An 18,079-nucleotide genomic window follows, 5' to 3' on the forward strand; every position below is an offset into this window, starting at 1 on the left:
AGACGAACATCTCGCCAGGGCTATCCCCACACTCCCACTTCTTGCTTTCAGACGACCACACAACCTCAAACAGACCATTGTTCGCAGCAAACTACCCAGCCTTCAGGAGAACAGTGACCACAATACCACACAACCCTGCCACAGCAACCTCTGCGAGACATGCCGGATCATCGACATGGATACCATCATCACCCGTGAGAATACCATCCACCAGGTACATGGTAAATACGCTTGCAACTCGGCCAACATTGTCTACCTGATACGTTGCAAGAAAGGGTGTCCCGAAGCATGGTACATTGGGGAGACCATGCAGACGCTACGACAACGGATGAATGAACATCGCTCGACAGTCACCAGGCAAGACTGTTCCCTTCCTGTTGGCGAACACTTCAGTGGTCACGGGCATTCAGCCTCTGACCTTCGGGTAAGCATTCTCCAAGGCGGCCTTCACGACACACGACAGCGCAGAGTCGCTGAACAGAGACTGATAGCCAAGTTCCGCACACATGAGGACGGTCTCAACAGGGATCTTGGGTTCATGTCGCACTACCTGTAACCCCCGTGACTTGCCTGGGTTTGCAAAACCTCACTTACTGTACTGTCTGGAGACAATACACATCTCTTTGAACTGTGATCAGTGCTCCTTCCACTCACATTATCAGCCACTTCAGGTCTTGAACAGCAGGTTAGGTGTAAGGATTCGCATTCTAATCAGTAATCTCTAAACTGTCTGTGCTTTATATGCTCTGTCTGAGGCCAGAACTCTCCATTCACCTGACGAAGGGGCTAACCCCGAAAGCTTGTGAGTATATTATCAAATAAATAGGTTGGACTAAAACCTGGTGTTGTCAGACTTTTTACTGTGTTTACGCCAGTCCAACGCCGGCATACCCACATCAAGAAGTCGGTATCAGAGGATCCCAGAGATCTTGGGGCTGAGAACATTACAGAGATAGAGGGGGAGTGAACCTAAGGAACGATTTGAAAATAAGCATGCAAATTTTAAAGTGAAGACACTGCTTGACTTGTCCATGTTGCTCAGTAAGCACAGGGTGATAAGGGAACAGGATTTGCTGCAGATTAAGACACGGGCAACAGAGTTTTGTATGGCCTCATATTTATGGAGGGTAGAATGTGTGAGACCAACCAGGGAAATGCTCAAGTAGAGGTAACTCATATGTATGCGGGCTTCGGCAGCAGGTAAGTTTAAACAGAGGTGAAGTTAGGTCATGTTAACCAAGGTGGAAATAGGCAGTCTTAGTGAATACATGATTGAGGCCTGGAGCTCATCGCAGGGACTAAATCTGACAGCAAGGTTGTCGACGGACGAGCTTAATCCCCGACAATTGCCAGGGAGAGTAATGGAATTAGTAGTTTAGAATGGACTGAAAATAGTGGCAACGCAGGAGAAATCTGATGTGGAAAAATTAATAAGTAAGTGGAGTCTAATGTATGGGGGGGGAGGTTAAAAAAGAAATGGTAATACAATACGAAGCATTTAGCAAACAATTTTAGTTTTTTTCTGGAAAAATAGCAGCTGATGGAGCATTTAATGTTTGCAATCTTAAAACTGGACTTGAAAATAGTAGTGCCTGGACCCCGTGCAGATGAAAGTTAAACCCCAAGCATTTGCATTATATAGCTTTAAAATCTTTTGCATTCTATAGCTGTGCCACTGGAGTGCAAACATTCTGTGCTTTATTTTTAATTTCCAAATAAAATCAATAAACGGAGAAAAGAGATTCTTTTTTAAACCAATGTGCTGGAAAAAGCGAGGCCTGTTCGTTTACTTTGGCCTGTGGCCTCATTCATATTTTCAGACATGGGTCAGAAGCGCAAGTATTAGCGTAGAGACTTGTCCCCTGTAATGCATATTGAATGTGCTTCTTTCCACCTTTTATTTTTCAAACTAGGCAGGGGTTTTGTTATGAATGTCAGATCCTTTCTGATCCGCAACTTGAAAGTCTAAAATAGAACAAGACTGAACTGCGACACCACTCGGCAAATGTTGCCTGTGGTTATTAGGGTTGGTCAGGAGGAGCCTGGGCATAAGAAATTAGAATGTTAGACTGATAAAAAGCAAGCGGGGGGAGCCAAGTATATATGTGGTGATGGGGGGGAGGCGTGGGCACAGACGTGTTTGAAGATGAGATATTGAAGTCATGATACAGCAGAGACTCGATAGAATATATTTGGAATGAAATGTGATGATTATGAAAAATGGTTTAAAAAATTCACTTACTGGTTGAATATGTTAAGAGCAAATTTATTATAACTTTTCTTACAGTTTCTTAAATTTTAAGAAGATTTGTGTCCACTGGTTGGCCTCTTAAGGTCAAACCAAATAAAGTCAAGTTAAGTCAGTACAAAGTAAAAGGGGCAGCCCCCCAAAAGGAGGGGGAACAGCCTGAACAAAATCAAAGTACAAAGGAAACGTGAAAACATCATATTAAAATGTGATTATTAGGGTCAATAATGCACCCCAGCCCCTGCGGTGCCCAACAGGCGCAGAAGGTGTCAGTTGTGCCTGTGGACACCGCGTGTTGCCTCTCCAGGGACACCTGGCCATGAACGTAGCCATGGGTTGGTGAATTGGTGGCCAGGGTCGTTGGCTTAATTTATGAAAAATTATATCTCTCAATGTTCTCAGCACTGCACAGTCTCTTCAGGACAGTTTACTTTCTGCATGACATCACACGTGGTCCCACAAAGGAGACAGCTTGTTTATGGGCTGTAAGGTATCTTCTTGACTGCTTCATTGCTTCGTGTATGGGCCTTAGAGAAAGCACTGTTCATTACTTGATGAAATGAGAGGAAGATCAAAAATAATTTGATAGGTGATTATTTGAGCTCAGAGTCCTTTACCGCAAGCTTATGCAGCCATATAATATTGTTCAAAAATGGATGACTGAATATTTGCAAAGAAAGGATACAAGAAGAAAGCAGGGAAATAGGATTATATTAGATAGCTCCAGTGGGATCCTTGCTTGCTTTGTAAGCTCGATCAAACAGCGAGGGGGAAAAAAGATTGGAAGTGGAGAAAGAAAAATTCGCAGCAAAAGTCAGTTAGAGAAGCAACGTAGGGATAAATAGAAAATGACAACGTAAGTTTCTAAAACCTTTAAGGCAAGTAAGTAAATAGTTCAGTTGCTTTGAAATTTGATGCGCTTGAGTAGAAGGAAGAGAAATGCCGAGGATGGTAACGTATGATCTGGAATAGTCTCAGTCATCAAATAGGAGATCTGTAGAATATTGTTCTTAAAACAGGGGGTCATCAACTCTCTGGCTTTTATTGAGACTGCTTTTTTTAAAAAGGCTTATGTACCATGTGACATTTTGTGTTGGGTCGGAAATCATTAACTTTCAACTTTTACATAATCAGTTTTACAAAGTGAATGAGCCGAACAGACACTGAGCTGAGTGGCCTTTTAAGCGATAATGCTTTTCTACTATAGTGGTAGTAGACCTCCATTAAACTTGTAATGAAAATGAGCAACTCCTTAATGATTCCTCTTGTAGTTACCAGCCAGGTTATTCCCACAGTTTGATTAGTGATGGTTTTTTGTTTTGTCATTCTCAGTCTTTGGAATAGTTAGTTTCATCTTGCCCTAATTTAACTAAATTCAAGGAAGTATCACAGTCAAGTAATCGTCCCTGAGATTTATTTGCTACTCATACAAGCATTATTTAAGGGCCACACCCAATATGCTTTTGATTATAACTTTAATGCTTTTAACATGCAGCATCCATTTGCCAAACGGGTCATGAGCATAGTCATAAAAATTGGATTTTTGCCCCCCGTTTTTTTTACCAAATTTTATAATTTCATTATTTTTCAAGGTCTCCAAGTGCTTCAAATTTTTCAACATTGCCAAAGGTTTCCCCTTCATCTCTGTCCAATAATTATAGCAGCTTCAACAACAGAAAGTAAGTAGTACCTCTTCAGAACTGTTTGTAAATGTCTCTGCATGCATTTATTCTTGAATGTTTTGGTTTGTGAATGACATGGTGTCTGCTTTTTTTTGGACATCATTTTTGGTCACTAACTTAACAATAGGGTACTTGATGCTCTTGTCATGCATTTTAACATTTGGAATGCTGTAATAAACAGTGCCATTAATATACCGTCAAATGTAGCAGGACATAACATTTTGTTATGGCTTATGATTGGTAGATTATCATGCTTTGTATTAACCAATCTTGGTATGAGGAGATGCATTATATAAAAAAAACATGGCTTGCAGTGTTTTCCATATTGCAATTACTTCCAGATTAGAGATGAAGGAATTTTATAGCTGCCACACACTGTTGTTCAAAAACTCTGGAGCTGCAATTACTTAAACTCCCAGTGTTATGTGTACAAATGAGGAATACTTTCTCTGAAATTCCTTTTGAGCTGAAATGACCCGTTGAGAGATGAAGATTATTCTTGATCTCCTTTGTGTTGGAATATGCAGAGTCGTCGTGATCTTTCTTTCCTCCAAAGTCTAGTGTTAGATAACATAAGAAGCTTCCATCTCTGCTTATTTGGGCATTTGTATTCAAGGTCTTCAGTTTTCCTTGGAACTAAATCAACTATAAATGCAACACGTCAAAAGGTGTTTAAATATCTTTGTGTGATACGGTTGCCAAGTTGCTACGACTATGGGAACAGAAGTGTAAAGGGGGGCATAAAATAACCTAAAAGGGTGAAGTAGCTTGGTAGTGACCGTTAATATGCATGGATCTATTCTTTACTGGCAGCTATTACCTTAGTTATGTGATCTAGTTGAATCCTGATAGGTTAATGATAGCAGTACTTACTGTCTAAATTTTTCTGTGGTGTATTGTTCGATGAATTGCTTTGATATTAAAACAGTGTGTTCAGTGACAGTCTTAGCATTATAGTAAATGCAGTGATTTCATTTGAATCATAGGTGATTATTAATAGATTGGGACACACAGAGAGGTGAAGAAATCTTGTCTCTGAGGAATAAAGATGTCTTTTTAATTGCCTCTGTTTAGTGGCTTTCAGATAATCAAGATGTTCTCATTCAACTGTGACGTGCAAGCTGCAGAAAATTAATGAATGTAGAACAAAGTCATCAGCAAAAATAGATGAGGTTAGATAAATACGACAGATCATTGATGTAAGATGAGAACTGACTGCAAGAGAGGACAGAGCCTTTGAGCTAATGTTTAACAAAAAAGGATTAGCCTCAGCACAAGAGAACAATTTTAGAGGAAGTTAATCAATCATGACCATTTATTTGATGGGCAGCCTTATGTTTGAAAATCATTTGGACATGCCTAGAGTCATACCTCTTGGAGGTGCCCAAGACCATGACACACTTCACCAAAGCATTCAAGGACAGAGCTGCAGAGAGATATGTAATGTAAGTAGCATAATCATCAGTGGAAAACTATCCTGCTGATTGTGAATTTGGTCAGAAATTCCAGGGTAATTGATAACTTGTTAACCTTGGCTTTCATTGGTTTCAAAGACACTAATATCAGGACAAAAGGGTGATTGAATTGACAAAATGTCACAGTAAAGCTGTGTACTGTTCAAATTGTAATTGTAGAAGGCTCCAGGACTTTACTGCAAATATAGCCAAAATTGGATTTAAGTTTTCAGTTGAAGTTGTGGCAGAGTATATTACCAGAGTATTACTTCCCACCGTCAATTTTATGTTCCAGTTTTGAGCAAGCGACAGCTGATTTACAAAATTAAACAGATTAAAGTCGCAGCATTATTTTTCATTTAGTGCAAGCATTTTTTGATCATACGTCGTCCAAGTTTAATTTGTGTCTGCTGCGACCCAATTACAAGAATATCCTGTATGTAAAACACGTGGTCGTGTAATCAGAATATTAGGAGAATAGAGGTTTAGGTTAATGTGCAGGTAACTGGCTTCATAAGCAGTCAAATATGCTGTTGTAATCAGTTCTCAGTTGGCCAAATCCTTATTGCATGTGTGCTGAGAGAGTATCAGGGATTAGCAAGTAATGTTTGCATGTCGATTAAAAGAAAAAATGAAAACCGTGGCACAATTTTGTTTTGGCTTTTGAATGTACACCAAACCTTTTAAATTTAGCAAATCTATTTTATTGCATGGGAGCCGAGAAAAATCTGCTTTTCATGCCACTTTCCACTATATGGGAAAGACATTCATAAGAAGAAACACTTGCTTTGAAGTAATATAATTGAAATATTACACATTTTGAACAAGCTTATTTTAATCAATTGGGCAATGCACTGGTTAACTTTTATGTTCTCTGCTGCCCATGGTTTAAACTTATGAGAGTATTTGCAACTACATCTCTACATTTGGGAGTTCCTAGCTTCCCTATGGCATCAAAAATAGCAATCTCCAATTGACTCATCAAGTTACAGATGAGGAGGCTCAGGGCAGGATGTTTTTACAGTACTGAGAATTCTAACAACCATCCACGTTCTAGTGCTTCTGTGCATTCCATGCAGGATTCTTCTCAGTTGTAAGTGTGTTGTCCTACATTCTATGCTGAACTCAGAACTTATCTCTCAGTCTCACAGGAATGTAGCAACACAAATTGACCACTCAGTTTTTCAAGCCTGTTCTGTCAATTGGTCAGATCCTAGCTGATCTGTACCTCGGCTTCATTTGCTTTTTTATCCCTCACCAGGTGTAATTCTGCAAGTGCTTAGCACAGTGGTGAGCAGCCTTACACAAATAGCTTGTGTCGTAAGGAGTGTTAATAGATGCTTCCACTGAAGCATTCAGCATGTTTCAGGCCTGCAAGTGGTTGTGGAAAGATTGTAATGAAGTAGGTGATGTAGTCCTGATATCCTATCCACAATACTGGGTCTACATGTTAAAGCCTTACCTGGCAAGGAAGTGGAAGTGATCTATTCCTTATGTCAGAATCCAGTGAGACCCTTTGTAAATCAGGTCAATGAGTTATCATTACCGAGCCCAGTACTGTTGTCACCCTCCATCTTGCTTCTGACTAAGTGATGGGTGAGCTTTAAGCGTCAACTGGTTCTTGAATCTCTGTTGTAATAGCTTCCTATCCAGCAGAGGTTGCTTGCTAATTCAGGATGACTGCAGTCAAGTCCAACTAATCAGGAGTATGGACTAGAATTTATATCTGGGAGCTGCCTGGTCTTTGTGCTTTTGCCTACGCTTCACAAGCACCATAGGCCATCAGGAGACCTGGATCAGAAAATATTCAGAGCTGCAAGGATGCTTTTTTTTAAAACTAAACAATCTATGGAGGACTGAGTATCCTATAAGTATTGATGAGTCTGAATACCATCAATTTGTGATCAGTGTAAAAATCACATGGATCTATTCTAGCTAAATTGGATTAACAAAGTAGCAGTTGTCTCAAGGGAATCTAAAATGAAAAGCTCTGTGGTTTCAATTTATTCAAAGATCATTTTAAATTGCTGTCTGATATGTTTTCAACAAGCAATTGGCTTTCCATTGTACGGATATAAGCAATTTTCTATCCCTTTTTGGCTTTAGAAGAAAGTTTTATTTATTATTCACGTGTAGGCTTATATTCACACTGTAATGAAGTTACTGCGAAAATCTCCCTAATTGCCACACTCGGTGCCTGTTCAGGTACACTGAGGGAGAATTTAACATGGCCAGTGCACCCAGCCCGCATATCTTTGGACTGCGGGAGGAAACCGGAGCACCCGGAGGAAACGCACGCAGACACGGGGAGAATGTGCAAACTCTGCACGGACAGTGAAAAGGACAAAACTAGCAACTTTAACTAGTTTACTGAAACTTTGAATTTGTTTTAAAACTACTTTAAAAAATTGAGTGAAGCAGTTGTAGATGATCTGGAGGAGGGAACCGAGTGTAGGGTGTCGAAATTTGCTGATGACACCAAAATTGGTGGAAAGGCAAATTGTGCGGAGGGTGGGGAGAGTCTACAGAAGGATCTAGATAGGCTGGGTGAATGAGCCAGGAAATGGCAAATGGAATTTAATGTTGGCAAGTGCGAGGTGGTCCACTTTGGTAGGAATAATGGTAGGAAGGATTATTACTTACGTGGAGAAAAACTGCAGCAGGCGACGGTGCAGAGGGACCTCGGGGTCCTTGTGCATGAGTCGCAAAAACCCAGCTTGCAGGTGCAGCAGGTGGTCAGGCAGGCGAATGGGATGCTGGCCTTCATAGCGAGGGGGATTGAATATAAAAGTAGGGAGGTCCTGCTGCGACTGTATAGGGCATTGGTGAGGCCGCAGCTGGAGTACTGTGTGCAGTTTTGGGCGCCGTACTTACGCAAGGATATTTTAGCCTTGGAGGGAGTGCAGAGGAGGTTTACTAGGCTGATGCCGGAGTTGAGGGAGTTGAGCTATGAGGAGAGGCTGAATAGATTAGGCTTGTACTGGTTAGAGTTTAGAAGAATGAGGGGAGATCTCATTGAGACGTATAAGATGATGAATGGGATGGATGGGATAGAGGTGGAAAGACTCTTCCTGCTCAGAAAGGATAGTAGGACTAGGGGGCATAGCCTCAAGATAAAGGGGGGGTGGTTTAGAACAGAGTTGAGGAGGAACTTCTTCACTCAAAGGGTGGTGAATCTCTGGAATTCTCTGCCCGTTGAAGTGGTGGAGGCTGCCTCGCTAAATATTTTTAAGACGCGGGTTGATGGATTTTTGATAAGCGAGGGGATTAATGGTTATGGGGAGAGGGCGGGAATGTGGAACTGAGCCATGACAGATCAGCCATGATCTTATTGAATGGCGGGGCAGGCTCGAAGGGCTAGTTGGCCTACTCCTGCTCCTATTTCTTATGTTCTTATGTTTTTCTCATAGTAACAACTTTTGCACGTTGTATTAAAGTTGACTTCTTAAAAATTTCCATTTAGACAAGTTGTGTAAACATTTTGTAATGCACACCATGACTTAAAAGTTCAACTAATTTTATTTTGTGAACTGAGAGGACTTCATGGCTAGTTTCATTTCTCACAACACCAGTGTCCGCCCATCGCAGGAGATGGTGGTGTAGTGGTAATGTCTCTGCACTCATAATCTAGAGAACCAAGCTAATGTTTTGGCGACATGGGTTTAAGTCCTATTAGGGCAGCTAGTCTAATGGCACCCATGAAACTACCATCAATTTTCATAAACCACCTGGTTTACTCGTCCTATAAGGAAATCTGGAACAAAAACAGAAAATGCTGGAAAATCTCAGGTCTGATAATATCTGTGGGGAGAGAACAGAGTCAAAGTTTCAGGTCTAGATTACCCTTCATCAGCGCTGAGAGTAAAGATAATCAGCAGAGATTTATACTATTGGGGTGGTTTGGAGGGAGTGGGTGATTCAGGAAAGATATTTCTAGAAGAGAAGTGGCAGTGAGTTAAACACTAAGATAAAAGCAAAATACTGTGGATGCACCATTTAATAAGATCATGGCAGTTCTGACACGCATTAAGTTCACTTTCCCGATTTACCTCTGTAATCTTTCATTACGCTACTGATTAAAAACCTATTGATCTTAACTTTGAAAATGTTCATCCCATGAAATCTTCACTCTGCCTTTTACCTCCAGATTTGCCAATTCCATTAGTCAGCCTCTCACTTTTCACCCTTCGTAAACTTGAGCTGATTCAAAACTCTCGCCCAACTTCCATTCATCTATCATCTGTCTATTCTGTAACATAATTGGATCTTAGTCTGACGACAGCTCAGTTTAAAAATTTTCATCCTTGTCTTCAATTCAATCCATGTCCTTTGCCTCCCTACCTCTGCATCAATCCTCAGAGATCTCTGCCCCTCCTTTAATTCTTGACTCTTGTGCAGTCTGAATTTTAATTGCTGCACCATGGGTAGTCATGCCATTCCTGGACTTGGGACTCTGGTATTCCCACCCTAAACCTCTTCAACTTCGCTTTCCTCTTTCAAGACAGTCCTTCAGACCTCTTTGACCAAGCTTTTGGTCATCTGCTGTATATCCTAATGTAGTGTGGGATCCTTCTTTATTTCATAATGTCCCTGTAAAGTACTTTAGGATGCTTTATTAAGTTAAGGGCACTACCGAAATACAGTTGTTCTGATGCTATATAAATACAAGTTGTTGTATCTTGAAAAATCACTGAACCAATGAAGTTTTGTGCTTGAATTGATTTTGCCTGATTAAATTTTTAAAACCTGAAAACCGATAGTGTATTAAGTGGATTTCGTCAGTAACTCTTCCTGTGGTGAAACATGTGCCATGCAGTTCTCAAAATTTGTGAAAGACTTTTATTCAGTCCGGGTCCTACTTCGTTCAAACTCAAACAAATCTGGTAATAGAGATTGCTAACTAAAGCATAAAATAGTAAAGCACTGAAGAAGCCCATTTTGGCCCATTGAGTCTGTGTTGACTTTACAAACAGCAATTTGGCTAATCCCACTACCTCACTCCTTCCACATAACGCTACTAATGTTTTCTCCTTCAATTTATCCAACTCCCTTTTGAAGGCTACTATTGCATCTGCTTATATTACCATCTAAGGCAATGCATTCAAAATCCTAACCACTCATTGTTTAAAGTACGTTTTCCCTCATGTTAATTCTGTTTTTTTTGCCAGTTGCTTTAAATCTATGCTTTCTGGCTATCAATCTTTCGGAGTAAGTCATCTCACAACACCAGGTTAAAGTCCAACTAATTTATTCGATAGTAAACTCACAAGCTTTCAGAGTTTGCCCCTGACGAAGGGGCAAACCCCGAAAGCTTGAGAGTTTACTATCAAATAAATTGGTTGGACTTTAACCTGGTGTTGTGAGACTTCTTACTGTGTTTACCCCAGTCCAACTCTGGCATCTCCACATCATATCAATCTTCGAAACAGTTTTTTATATTTGTTCTATCCAAACCCATCATAGTTTCAAACCCACTTATCATTTATCCCATTTGGAGTATTGCGAGCAGTTTTGGACCCTGTGTCTAAGGAAGGGTGTTCTGACATTGGAAAGGGTCCAAAGGAGGTTCACAAGAATGATTCCTGGAATGAAGAGCTTGTTGTTTGAGGAACGGTTAAGGACTCTGGGTCTGTACTCGTTGGAGTTTAGAAGGATGGGGGGGAATCTCACTGAAACTTAAGGCTACTGAGAGGCCTGGATAGAGTGGACTAGGAAAGGATGTTTCCACTAGTAGGAAAAGCTACAACCAGAGGGCACAACCTCAGAATAAAGGAACAATCCCTTTAAAACAGAGATGAGGAGGAATTTCTTCAACCAGAGAGTGGTGAATCCACGGAACTCTTTGCCACAGAAGGCTGTGGAAACCAGGTCATTGAGAATCTTTAAAACAGTGATAGGTTTTTTGATTTCCAGAAGGCATTCGATAAGGTGCCTCTCAAAAGGTTGCGGCAAAAGATTAAGGGACATGGAGTTGGGGGTAAAGTGTTAGCGTGGACTGAGGATTGGCTATCTGACAAGAAGCAGAGAGTTGGAATAAATGGGTGCTTTTCCGGTTGGCAGTTGGTGACCAGTGGTGTGCCACAGGGATCGGTGCTGGGGCCTCAACTGTTTACCACATACATAGACGATCTGGAGGAAGGGATCGAGTGTAGGGTAACAAAGTTTGCGGATGACACAAAGATGAGTGGGAAAGCAAATTGCGTGGAGGACGCGGAAAGTTTGCAGAGAGATTTGGATAGGCTGTGAGTGGGCGAGGATCTGGCAGATGGAGAATAACGTTGGCAAGTGTGAAGTTATCTACTTTGGAAGGAATAATAGTAAAATGGACTATTATTTAAATGGTGAAAAATTACAACATGCTACTGCGCAGAGGGACCTGGGGGTCCTTGTGCATGAATCGCAAAAACTCAGTTTGGAGGTTCAGCAGGTGATCAAGAAGGCAAATGGAATGTTGGCCTTTATCGCGAGGGGGATGGAGTGTAAAAACAGGGAGGTCTTGCTGCAATTGTACAAGGTACAAGGCCGCAACTAGAATACTGTGTGCAATTTTGCGAAAGGATATATTGGCCTTGGAGGAAGAGAAGGTTCACCAGGTTGATACCGGAGATGAGGGGTTTAGCTTATGAGGAGAGATTGAGTAGATTGGGCCTGTACTCGTTGGAGTTTTGAAGGCTGAGGGGGAATCTTAGAGACGTATAAGATAATGAAGGGGCTAGACAGGGTAGAGGTAGAGAGATTACTTCCACTTAGAAAGGAAACAAGAACTAGAGGGCACAGCCTCAAAATTAGGTGAGTCAATTTAGAGCAGAGTTGAGGAGGAACTTCTTCTGAGGGTGGTGAATCTGTGGAATTCTCTGCTCGTTGAGGCAGTGGAGGCTACTTCATTAGATGTGTTTAAGTCACAGGTAGATAGATTTCTGATCAATAAGGGAATTAAGGGCTACGGGGAGCAGGCGGGTAAGTGGAACTGAACCACTATCAGATCAGCCATGATCTTATTGAATGGCGGGGCAGGCTTGAGGGGCTAGATGGCCTACTCCTCCTATTTCTTATGTGTTTATGTTCTTATTAATAAGGGGATCAGGGGTTATGGAGAAATGGCAGGAGAATGGGGATGAGAAAAATGTCAGCCATGATTGAATGGCAGAGCAGACTCGATGGGCCGAGTGGCTTAATTCTACTCCTATGTCTTATGGTCTAAACCTTAAAATCTTAAGGTTTAGTCGTCTTTGCCCTGAGGTGCATAACCCAGTTTTATCCATGTAACTGTAATCTCTCATTCCTGGAACCATTCTAGCAAACTGTACCCTTTTCAAAGCCTTTGCATCCTTCCTGGAATATGATGCCCACAACTGGGGACACTACCCCAGCTGGAGCCAGACTCTTGCTTTTGTCTCTGTAAAGCCTAGGATCGGATATGTTTCATAATTTTGTTAACCTGTCCTATCACATTCAAATACAGTCTCTTCCCCCCCACCCCCACTAATCTGTTATTAATACACCCCTTTACTGGTTAGCTTATTTTGCCTCTCGTCCTTCATTCTGCCAAAATAATTAATCTTGTGCTGAATTTCATCTATCATGTGTCTGCCTATTGCACCTGTCCGTTTACCTTCTTGAAATATATTGTCATCTTCCCCACTATTAATACTTCAGTTTTAAATTTCAAAATTGTGCCCTGTAGCCCCACGCCCAAATCATCCATGTATTTACTCATCTGTAGAGTCATTACGCTGCTTTATTTCGCACTGTGTACAGAGCAATAAATGAAAATTTAAAAACAATGGTTATCCTCAATTCTATTGAATTCACTTAACACAATTTATCTTTGCAGAATAATGAGCACACTGCAGTTCCGCACTTCAGTGGAGTCAGATGATTTCCAACTACTTTGCTGTGTTTCAACCTTGTAGCTTTTGCTGGACCACACTGCCGTCACAGCTTCCTTTTAAACAATCAAGTTGTTAACATAGCTTTTTAATCTTCCTGTAGTCATAGCATGAGGGAAAGGCCAATGCCAGGCAAGCCTTGCTACCTCTCTGGGAAGGAAAGCTTCCCAACATAGTGGTATCAGGCATTGCTGAGACAGGATAATATAGCTGCTTATAGTTTTTATTTGATTTATTATTGTCAAATGTATTAACATACAGTGAATAGTATTGTTTCTTGCGTACTATATACTTGCACACAAAGCATACCATTTATAGAGAAGGAAAGGAGAGAGTGCAGAATGTAGTGTTACAGTCATAGCTAGGGTGGAGAGAAAGATCCATTTAATGCAAGATAAGCCCATTCAAAAGTCTGAAAGCAGCAGGAAAGAAGCTGTTCTCAAGTTCATTGGTACATGACTTCAGACTTTTGTATAATTTTCCCAGTGAGAGAATGTCCAGGGTGCATAGGGTCCTTAATTGTGTTGGCTGCTTTGCCAAGGCAGTGGGAAGTGAAGAAAGAGTCAATGGATGAGAGGCTGGCTTGCATGATGGATTGGGCTACATTCACAACCTTTTGTAGTTCCTTGTGGTCTTGGGCTGAGGAGGAGCCATGTCAGCCTAACATACAACCAGAAAGAATGATTTTTATGGTCTGTGAAGGGACAACATAAAAGTCTAGCTTGTTAATAATTAACTTTTAATTATGTCTACTTTATTTAAAATTTGTGAATGTAAAAAGCATGCCTCCTTAAATGTACTTTCTCTCCCAAATCCTTTGAGGAAATATTCTCCCAAAAACCCCAAAACATGATCATTGACTGTCAAATACAACAGTTAGACATTGTCAGAGTGTAAAGCAACAAGCAGAAATCAATCATGTTTTGCCCCAATCAAGTGAGATTTTTAGAAAAATCAAGCATTCATTGGGATGTTGTCCTTCCCAGTGTTGATGCTTCTCTTGTTTCTGCCAATGCAAGGTTTGTATGGACAACTCTAAAAGAAAATTTACATGTGGAAGCTATTTAATTGAAAACTTGTATCTTTAAGGAAACAGACTTATGTCTTTACTTCCTGTCTCAAGATAGTAAATTGTGCTGTATTGATTGATTGATCCTTATTCACAAGTGCAGCAGTAAAGGCTTAAGATTAGCAGTCTAGTATCTGAAATTGAGGCACTTGGCTGATGAAGGGGGTTTGTTTTTTTTCTCCTGCATACTGTGGTTCCATATGTTCATGTTTTCTCAAAGGGCTGGTCAATCACTGCTGCACATCCCATGTAGAACAATAGTTGAATGATTATATTTTTCCCTATAACATAATAGGATTCCAGTTGACACTGGAATTCCCTCCCTAACGGCATTGTGAATCAACCCACAGAACATGGACTGCAGTGATTCAAGAAGGCAGCTCACCACCTCATTCTCAAGGGCAACTAGGGATGGGCAATAAATGCTGGCCAGCCAGTGATGCACATGCCCCACTGATGAATTTTTTTAAAAATCCCCTGCTCCCTGCCCCCAAGCTCTGTAGTCTCCATCTTCAAACCAACAGGCACAGAGATCTGATATCCCCACTGTAGAAGAGCAGTAGATCCCAGTGAAAGTTTATCTCTTAGCCATCTCTCCTTCCAGTATGCAAAGCCTTGGCTTTCTGTGCAGTCAGCATCTGTAGCTGCACAACTGGTGGACTCCATGCAGTTCGTCCTTTTGCCAGCCAATGAACATAAACGAGCTCCTGGGCCCTTCAGTATTTTCTGGGCGGTAATGTGAAAAAAACATATTTGTCTTTAATAATGTAATGTCTGTTTGCCATTGTGATAAAGTGGGAACAGCAATATTCTTCCCCCTCATAATCTGTTTGAGCAGTGAACAACCGCTTAAAAGCCTTGATCTTAGATTACCATCTTAATCCTTGGCTCAGTTACATTCCTTAGACTGAGATAACTGATGCATGAATTTTGTCTTTTTAAAGTGATTAACATCAGGCATGAAGTGCCATACGTTCTCCTGCTTTCAATGAGGTGTTAAAAGTTTTTGCCATGGTGCACCATTTGATACTTTTCTTCACTTTTGAGCTGAAATTATACAAGGTCAAACTGAATGTCGAGGATGGTTGACGAGGAATCTTGACTATAATCTAGAGAAAGAGATTTAAAGACGTGCTTAATAATTTAGCAACTTGATCCACCTCCCCAGCATCTAATTTTAAAAAGGGTAGTCCTGGTGTTTGAGAGAACCTGCAGATGTTCATCAATAAAATTTGACTTCAGTGAACCAGCCAAGTTAATAAAAGTTAGGTGCGCCTCAAAGTGTTCGTAAAATAAATGTAGTCAAAATTGCTGTTTATGGTTAGGGAGATGTGGATTGCAATTAAATTGTTTATTTGGAAAGGGGTCTGAATTATTTATGTATTGCCAGCGTGACTTTTATTCCACTTGTTTCATTTATATCGTAGCCTTAACAGAGCACAGTTTTTGAACTGTTTCCTTGCAGTTATTAAACAGGAGTGTATTGCCTTTCTCATCAGTGCTCTTTACAAATGACCTTGAGAGGCCAGATTAATTTTAGAAGTGCAGTGATTTATTTATGTATTTGTAGTTTTTGCAACTTCTGTTGCATCACAGATTTCCTGAAATCCATGCTGCTTTGCTTTGAAGCCCTTGAGATTGTAATGCTTGCAGTTTAGGAGGAATTAGATCAGACTTCGCACCACTGCGGTCTTTTTCTTAAACTATGACTTCCCTTTCAGCATCATCGAAGTAAGGAGAGTCCCCTCCCCGCCCCTGAATTGACGGAGTCGTAGTTCTTCTGCACAGCTTGTTTGCCAGGATGCATTAGTCAGTTCCCCGTTCCACCACAGGCTCCTGGCTGCATGTGAAACCTAGATTGTGCTGCCTTAGCAGATCATGCTATAAATAGAACCTCTAATGTATTGAGCCAGTGATGTCATGGAGGCCTCTGGAATGCCTGCACCCTCACCTGTAACTGAAGCACACTCTTCCCTTTCCTCCTAGATTCCTGTTAGCCTTGCCTCCATGATGGGTTTCATGCTGCAAAAACGGAAGAAATGAGATGATTCTATGTTGCTGGTGTATAAAGTCAGACTGTTTAAAATTAGATGGAGAAGTGGAAAACAAAGTGAGCTGTGAAAGAGCTCCTGTAGATGAATGGTAGTGATCCCAATACTTATGCAGGAGGTCTAGTAACGCTACAGATTTATGTATTATGACAGTGATACTGGCAACTGTTTTTGGTACCCTGCAGAGTGTGTCTGAATTATTTTAAGTCTTAACATTTTAATCTTTGTGCAAATATTCCAGATAAGCCCTTCAGTTTCTTTATTAATAAATGTATATATGTGTGTGTTCTTCTGAAATCAATGACATTTCATCTTTTTTAACTAAATACTCCACTCTTTTTCTTTCAGTGTGAAAAACTCAAACTACTGTATCCCCCCATATTCTGGCTATAACAGCTACGATTATCTAGAACCAGGAAGACACAGTGAACAAAGTGGCCTCTGTGGCCTGAGTAATTTGGGTAACACGTGTTTTATGAACTCAGCAGTTCAGGTAGGTTGATAATGAGAGATCGCTAATCATTGAATGTTGTAACTATTTAATACTGAAACTAAAGGTGGCTCGTGCCCTTCAATTAAACTCAATTATTCTTTTGTGTAGGTTGTTTAGTGTGTGCAAAATGACTACAGAAAGTATTCCTATCTGGGACATAAGTTGAAGTACTTAGGAATGTGCAGATTTTCTGCTTTGAATGCGATTATAAAAATATGGTCATTTGCACTGATTAAATTCCAATTCCCAAGTTTCCAAGTAGAAATCATACATATAATTGCAAACATTGGCCAGGATTCTCCCATCCCGCCTGCCACTGGAATTTTAGCGGGCGGATTGTGGACAATGCAAAGTCCTATTGACAGTCGGGAGAGAATTTCCAGTTTTTAGACCAACGCAGCCGCAGCATTCTACCCATAAAGTCTTGTGTGAGCCAACACAGTCGGGGAGAACATGATTTTTGTTTAATCTTTCCATTGGAAGTCTTGAGGTATTTTTATCGTGATAATCTAGTGCAGCTTTATTAATACAGCTGAAAATGGGTTTATCAAAAAAAAGCATTTGTAATAAGAATGACCAGTGTTCCACCTGAGAGGGGCGGCACAGTGGTTAGCACTGCTGCCTCACTGCTCCAGGGCCCCGGGTTCAATTCCCGGCTTCCCGGGTCACTGACCGTGTGGAGTCTGCATGTTCTCCCCTTGTCTGCGTGGATTTCCCCTAGGTGCTCCGGTTTCCCCCCCTCATCCTGAAAGACGTGCTGGTTAGGTGCATCGGCCATGCTAAATTCTCCCTCAGTGTACCCAAACCGGTGCCGGAGTGTGAGGATTTTCACAGTAACTTCATTGCAGTGTCATTGTAAGCCTACTTGTGACACTGATAAACAAACTTTAAACTTTAACCTGATTTAAAGACACGGAAACTGATTTGAAAATGCCATGCTGAACCATTTGCTGCTTTTATTGGTGTATATTAGTTGGTTCTTAGCATTTACAGTTTTTTTTTGCTGCATCAAAGTTTTAGATAATATGACACTCTGTCCATGAAATTGAGAATGATTTATTTTTGAAGACTCTTAGCTAGCAGGCTCAATTGGTGGAAACTTGCTGTGCTGGGAATGATGAGCTGGGAATGGAGCCTAAGTTGACTGAACCCATTTTGAGCCAGTGTTAAAAATTGCAGGAATTCGAGCGTGA

At 40.9% G+C, this 18,079-nt stretch overlaps 1 protein-coding gene across 7 annotated transcripts in view; it reads left to right on the top strand.

Annotated features, from left to right (window-relative positions):
• LOC145344246 (ubiquitin carboxyl-terminal hydrolase 15-like) overlaps nucleotides 1–18,079 on the top strand; it is a 115,650-nt gene that overhangs the window by 57,309 nt on the left and 40,262 nt on the right. For 4 of the 7 annotated variants that reach the window (XM_080191276.1, XM_080191277.1, XM_080191281.1 and 1 more), the window contains 2 exons: nucleotides 3,841–3,927; nucleotides 16,742–16,886. In XM_080191276.1, coding sequence (XP_080047402.1) covers nucleotides 3,841–3,927; nucleotides 16,742–16,886 — 232 coding nt within the window. Of the gene's footprint in view, nucleotides 1–3,840; nucleotides 3,928–7,520; nucleotides 7,724–16,741; nucleotides 16,887–18,079 lie in introns of those variants that run through there. The other 3 variants (XM_080191278.1, XM_080191279.1, XM_080191282.1) reach the window with 2 other exon arrangements.

The sequence above is a fragment of the Carcharhinus amblyrhynchos genome, chromosome 6 (genome assembly GCF_965287045.1).
Source record: "Carcharhinus amblyrhynchos chromosome 6, sCarAmb.v2.hapA, whole genome shotgun sequence".
Taxonomy (NCBI): domain Eukaryota; kingdom Metazoa; phylum Chordata; class Chondrichthyes; order Carcharhiniformes; family Carcharhinidae; genus Carcharhinus; species Carcharhinus amblyrhynchos.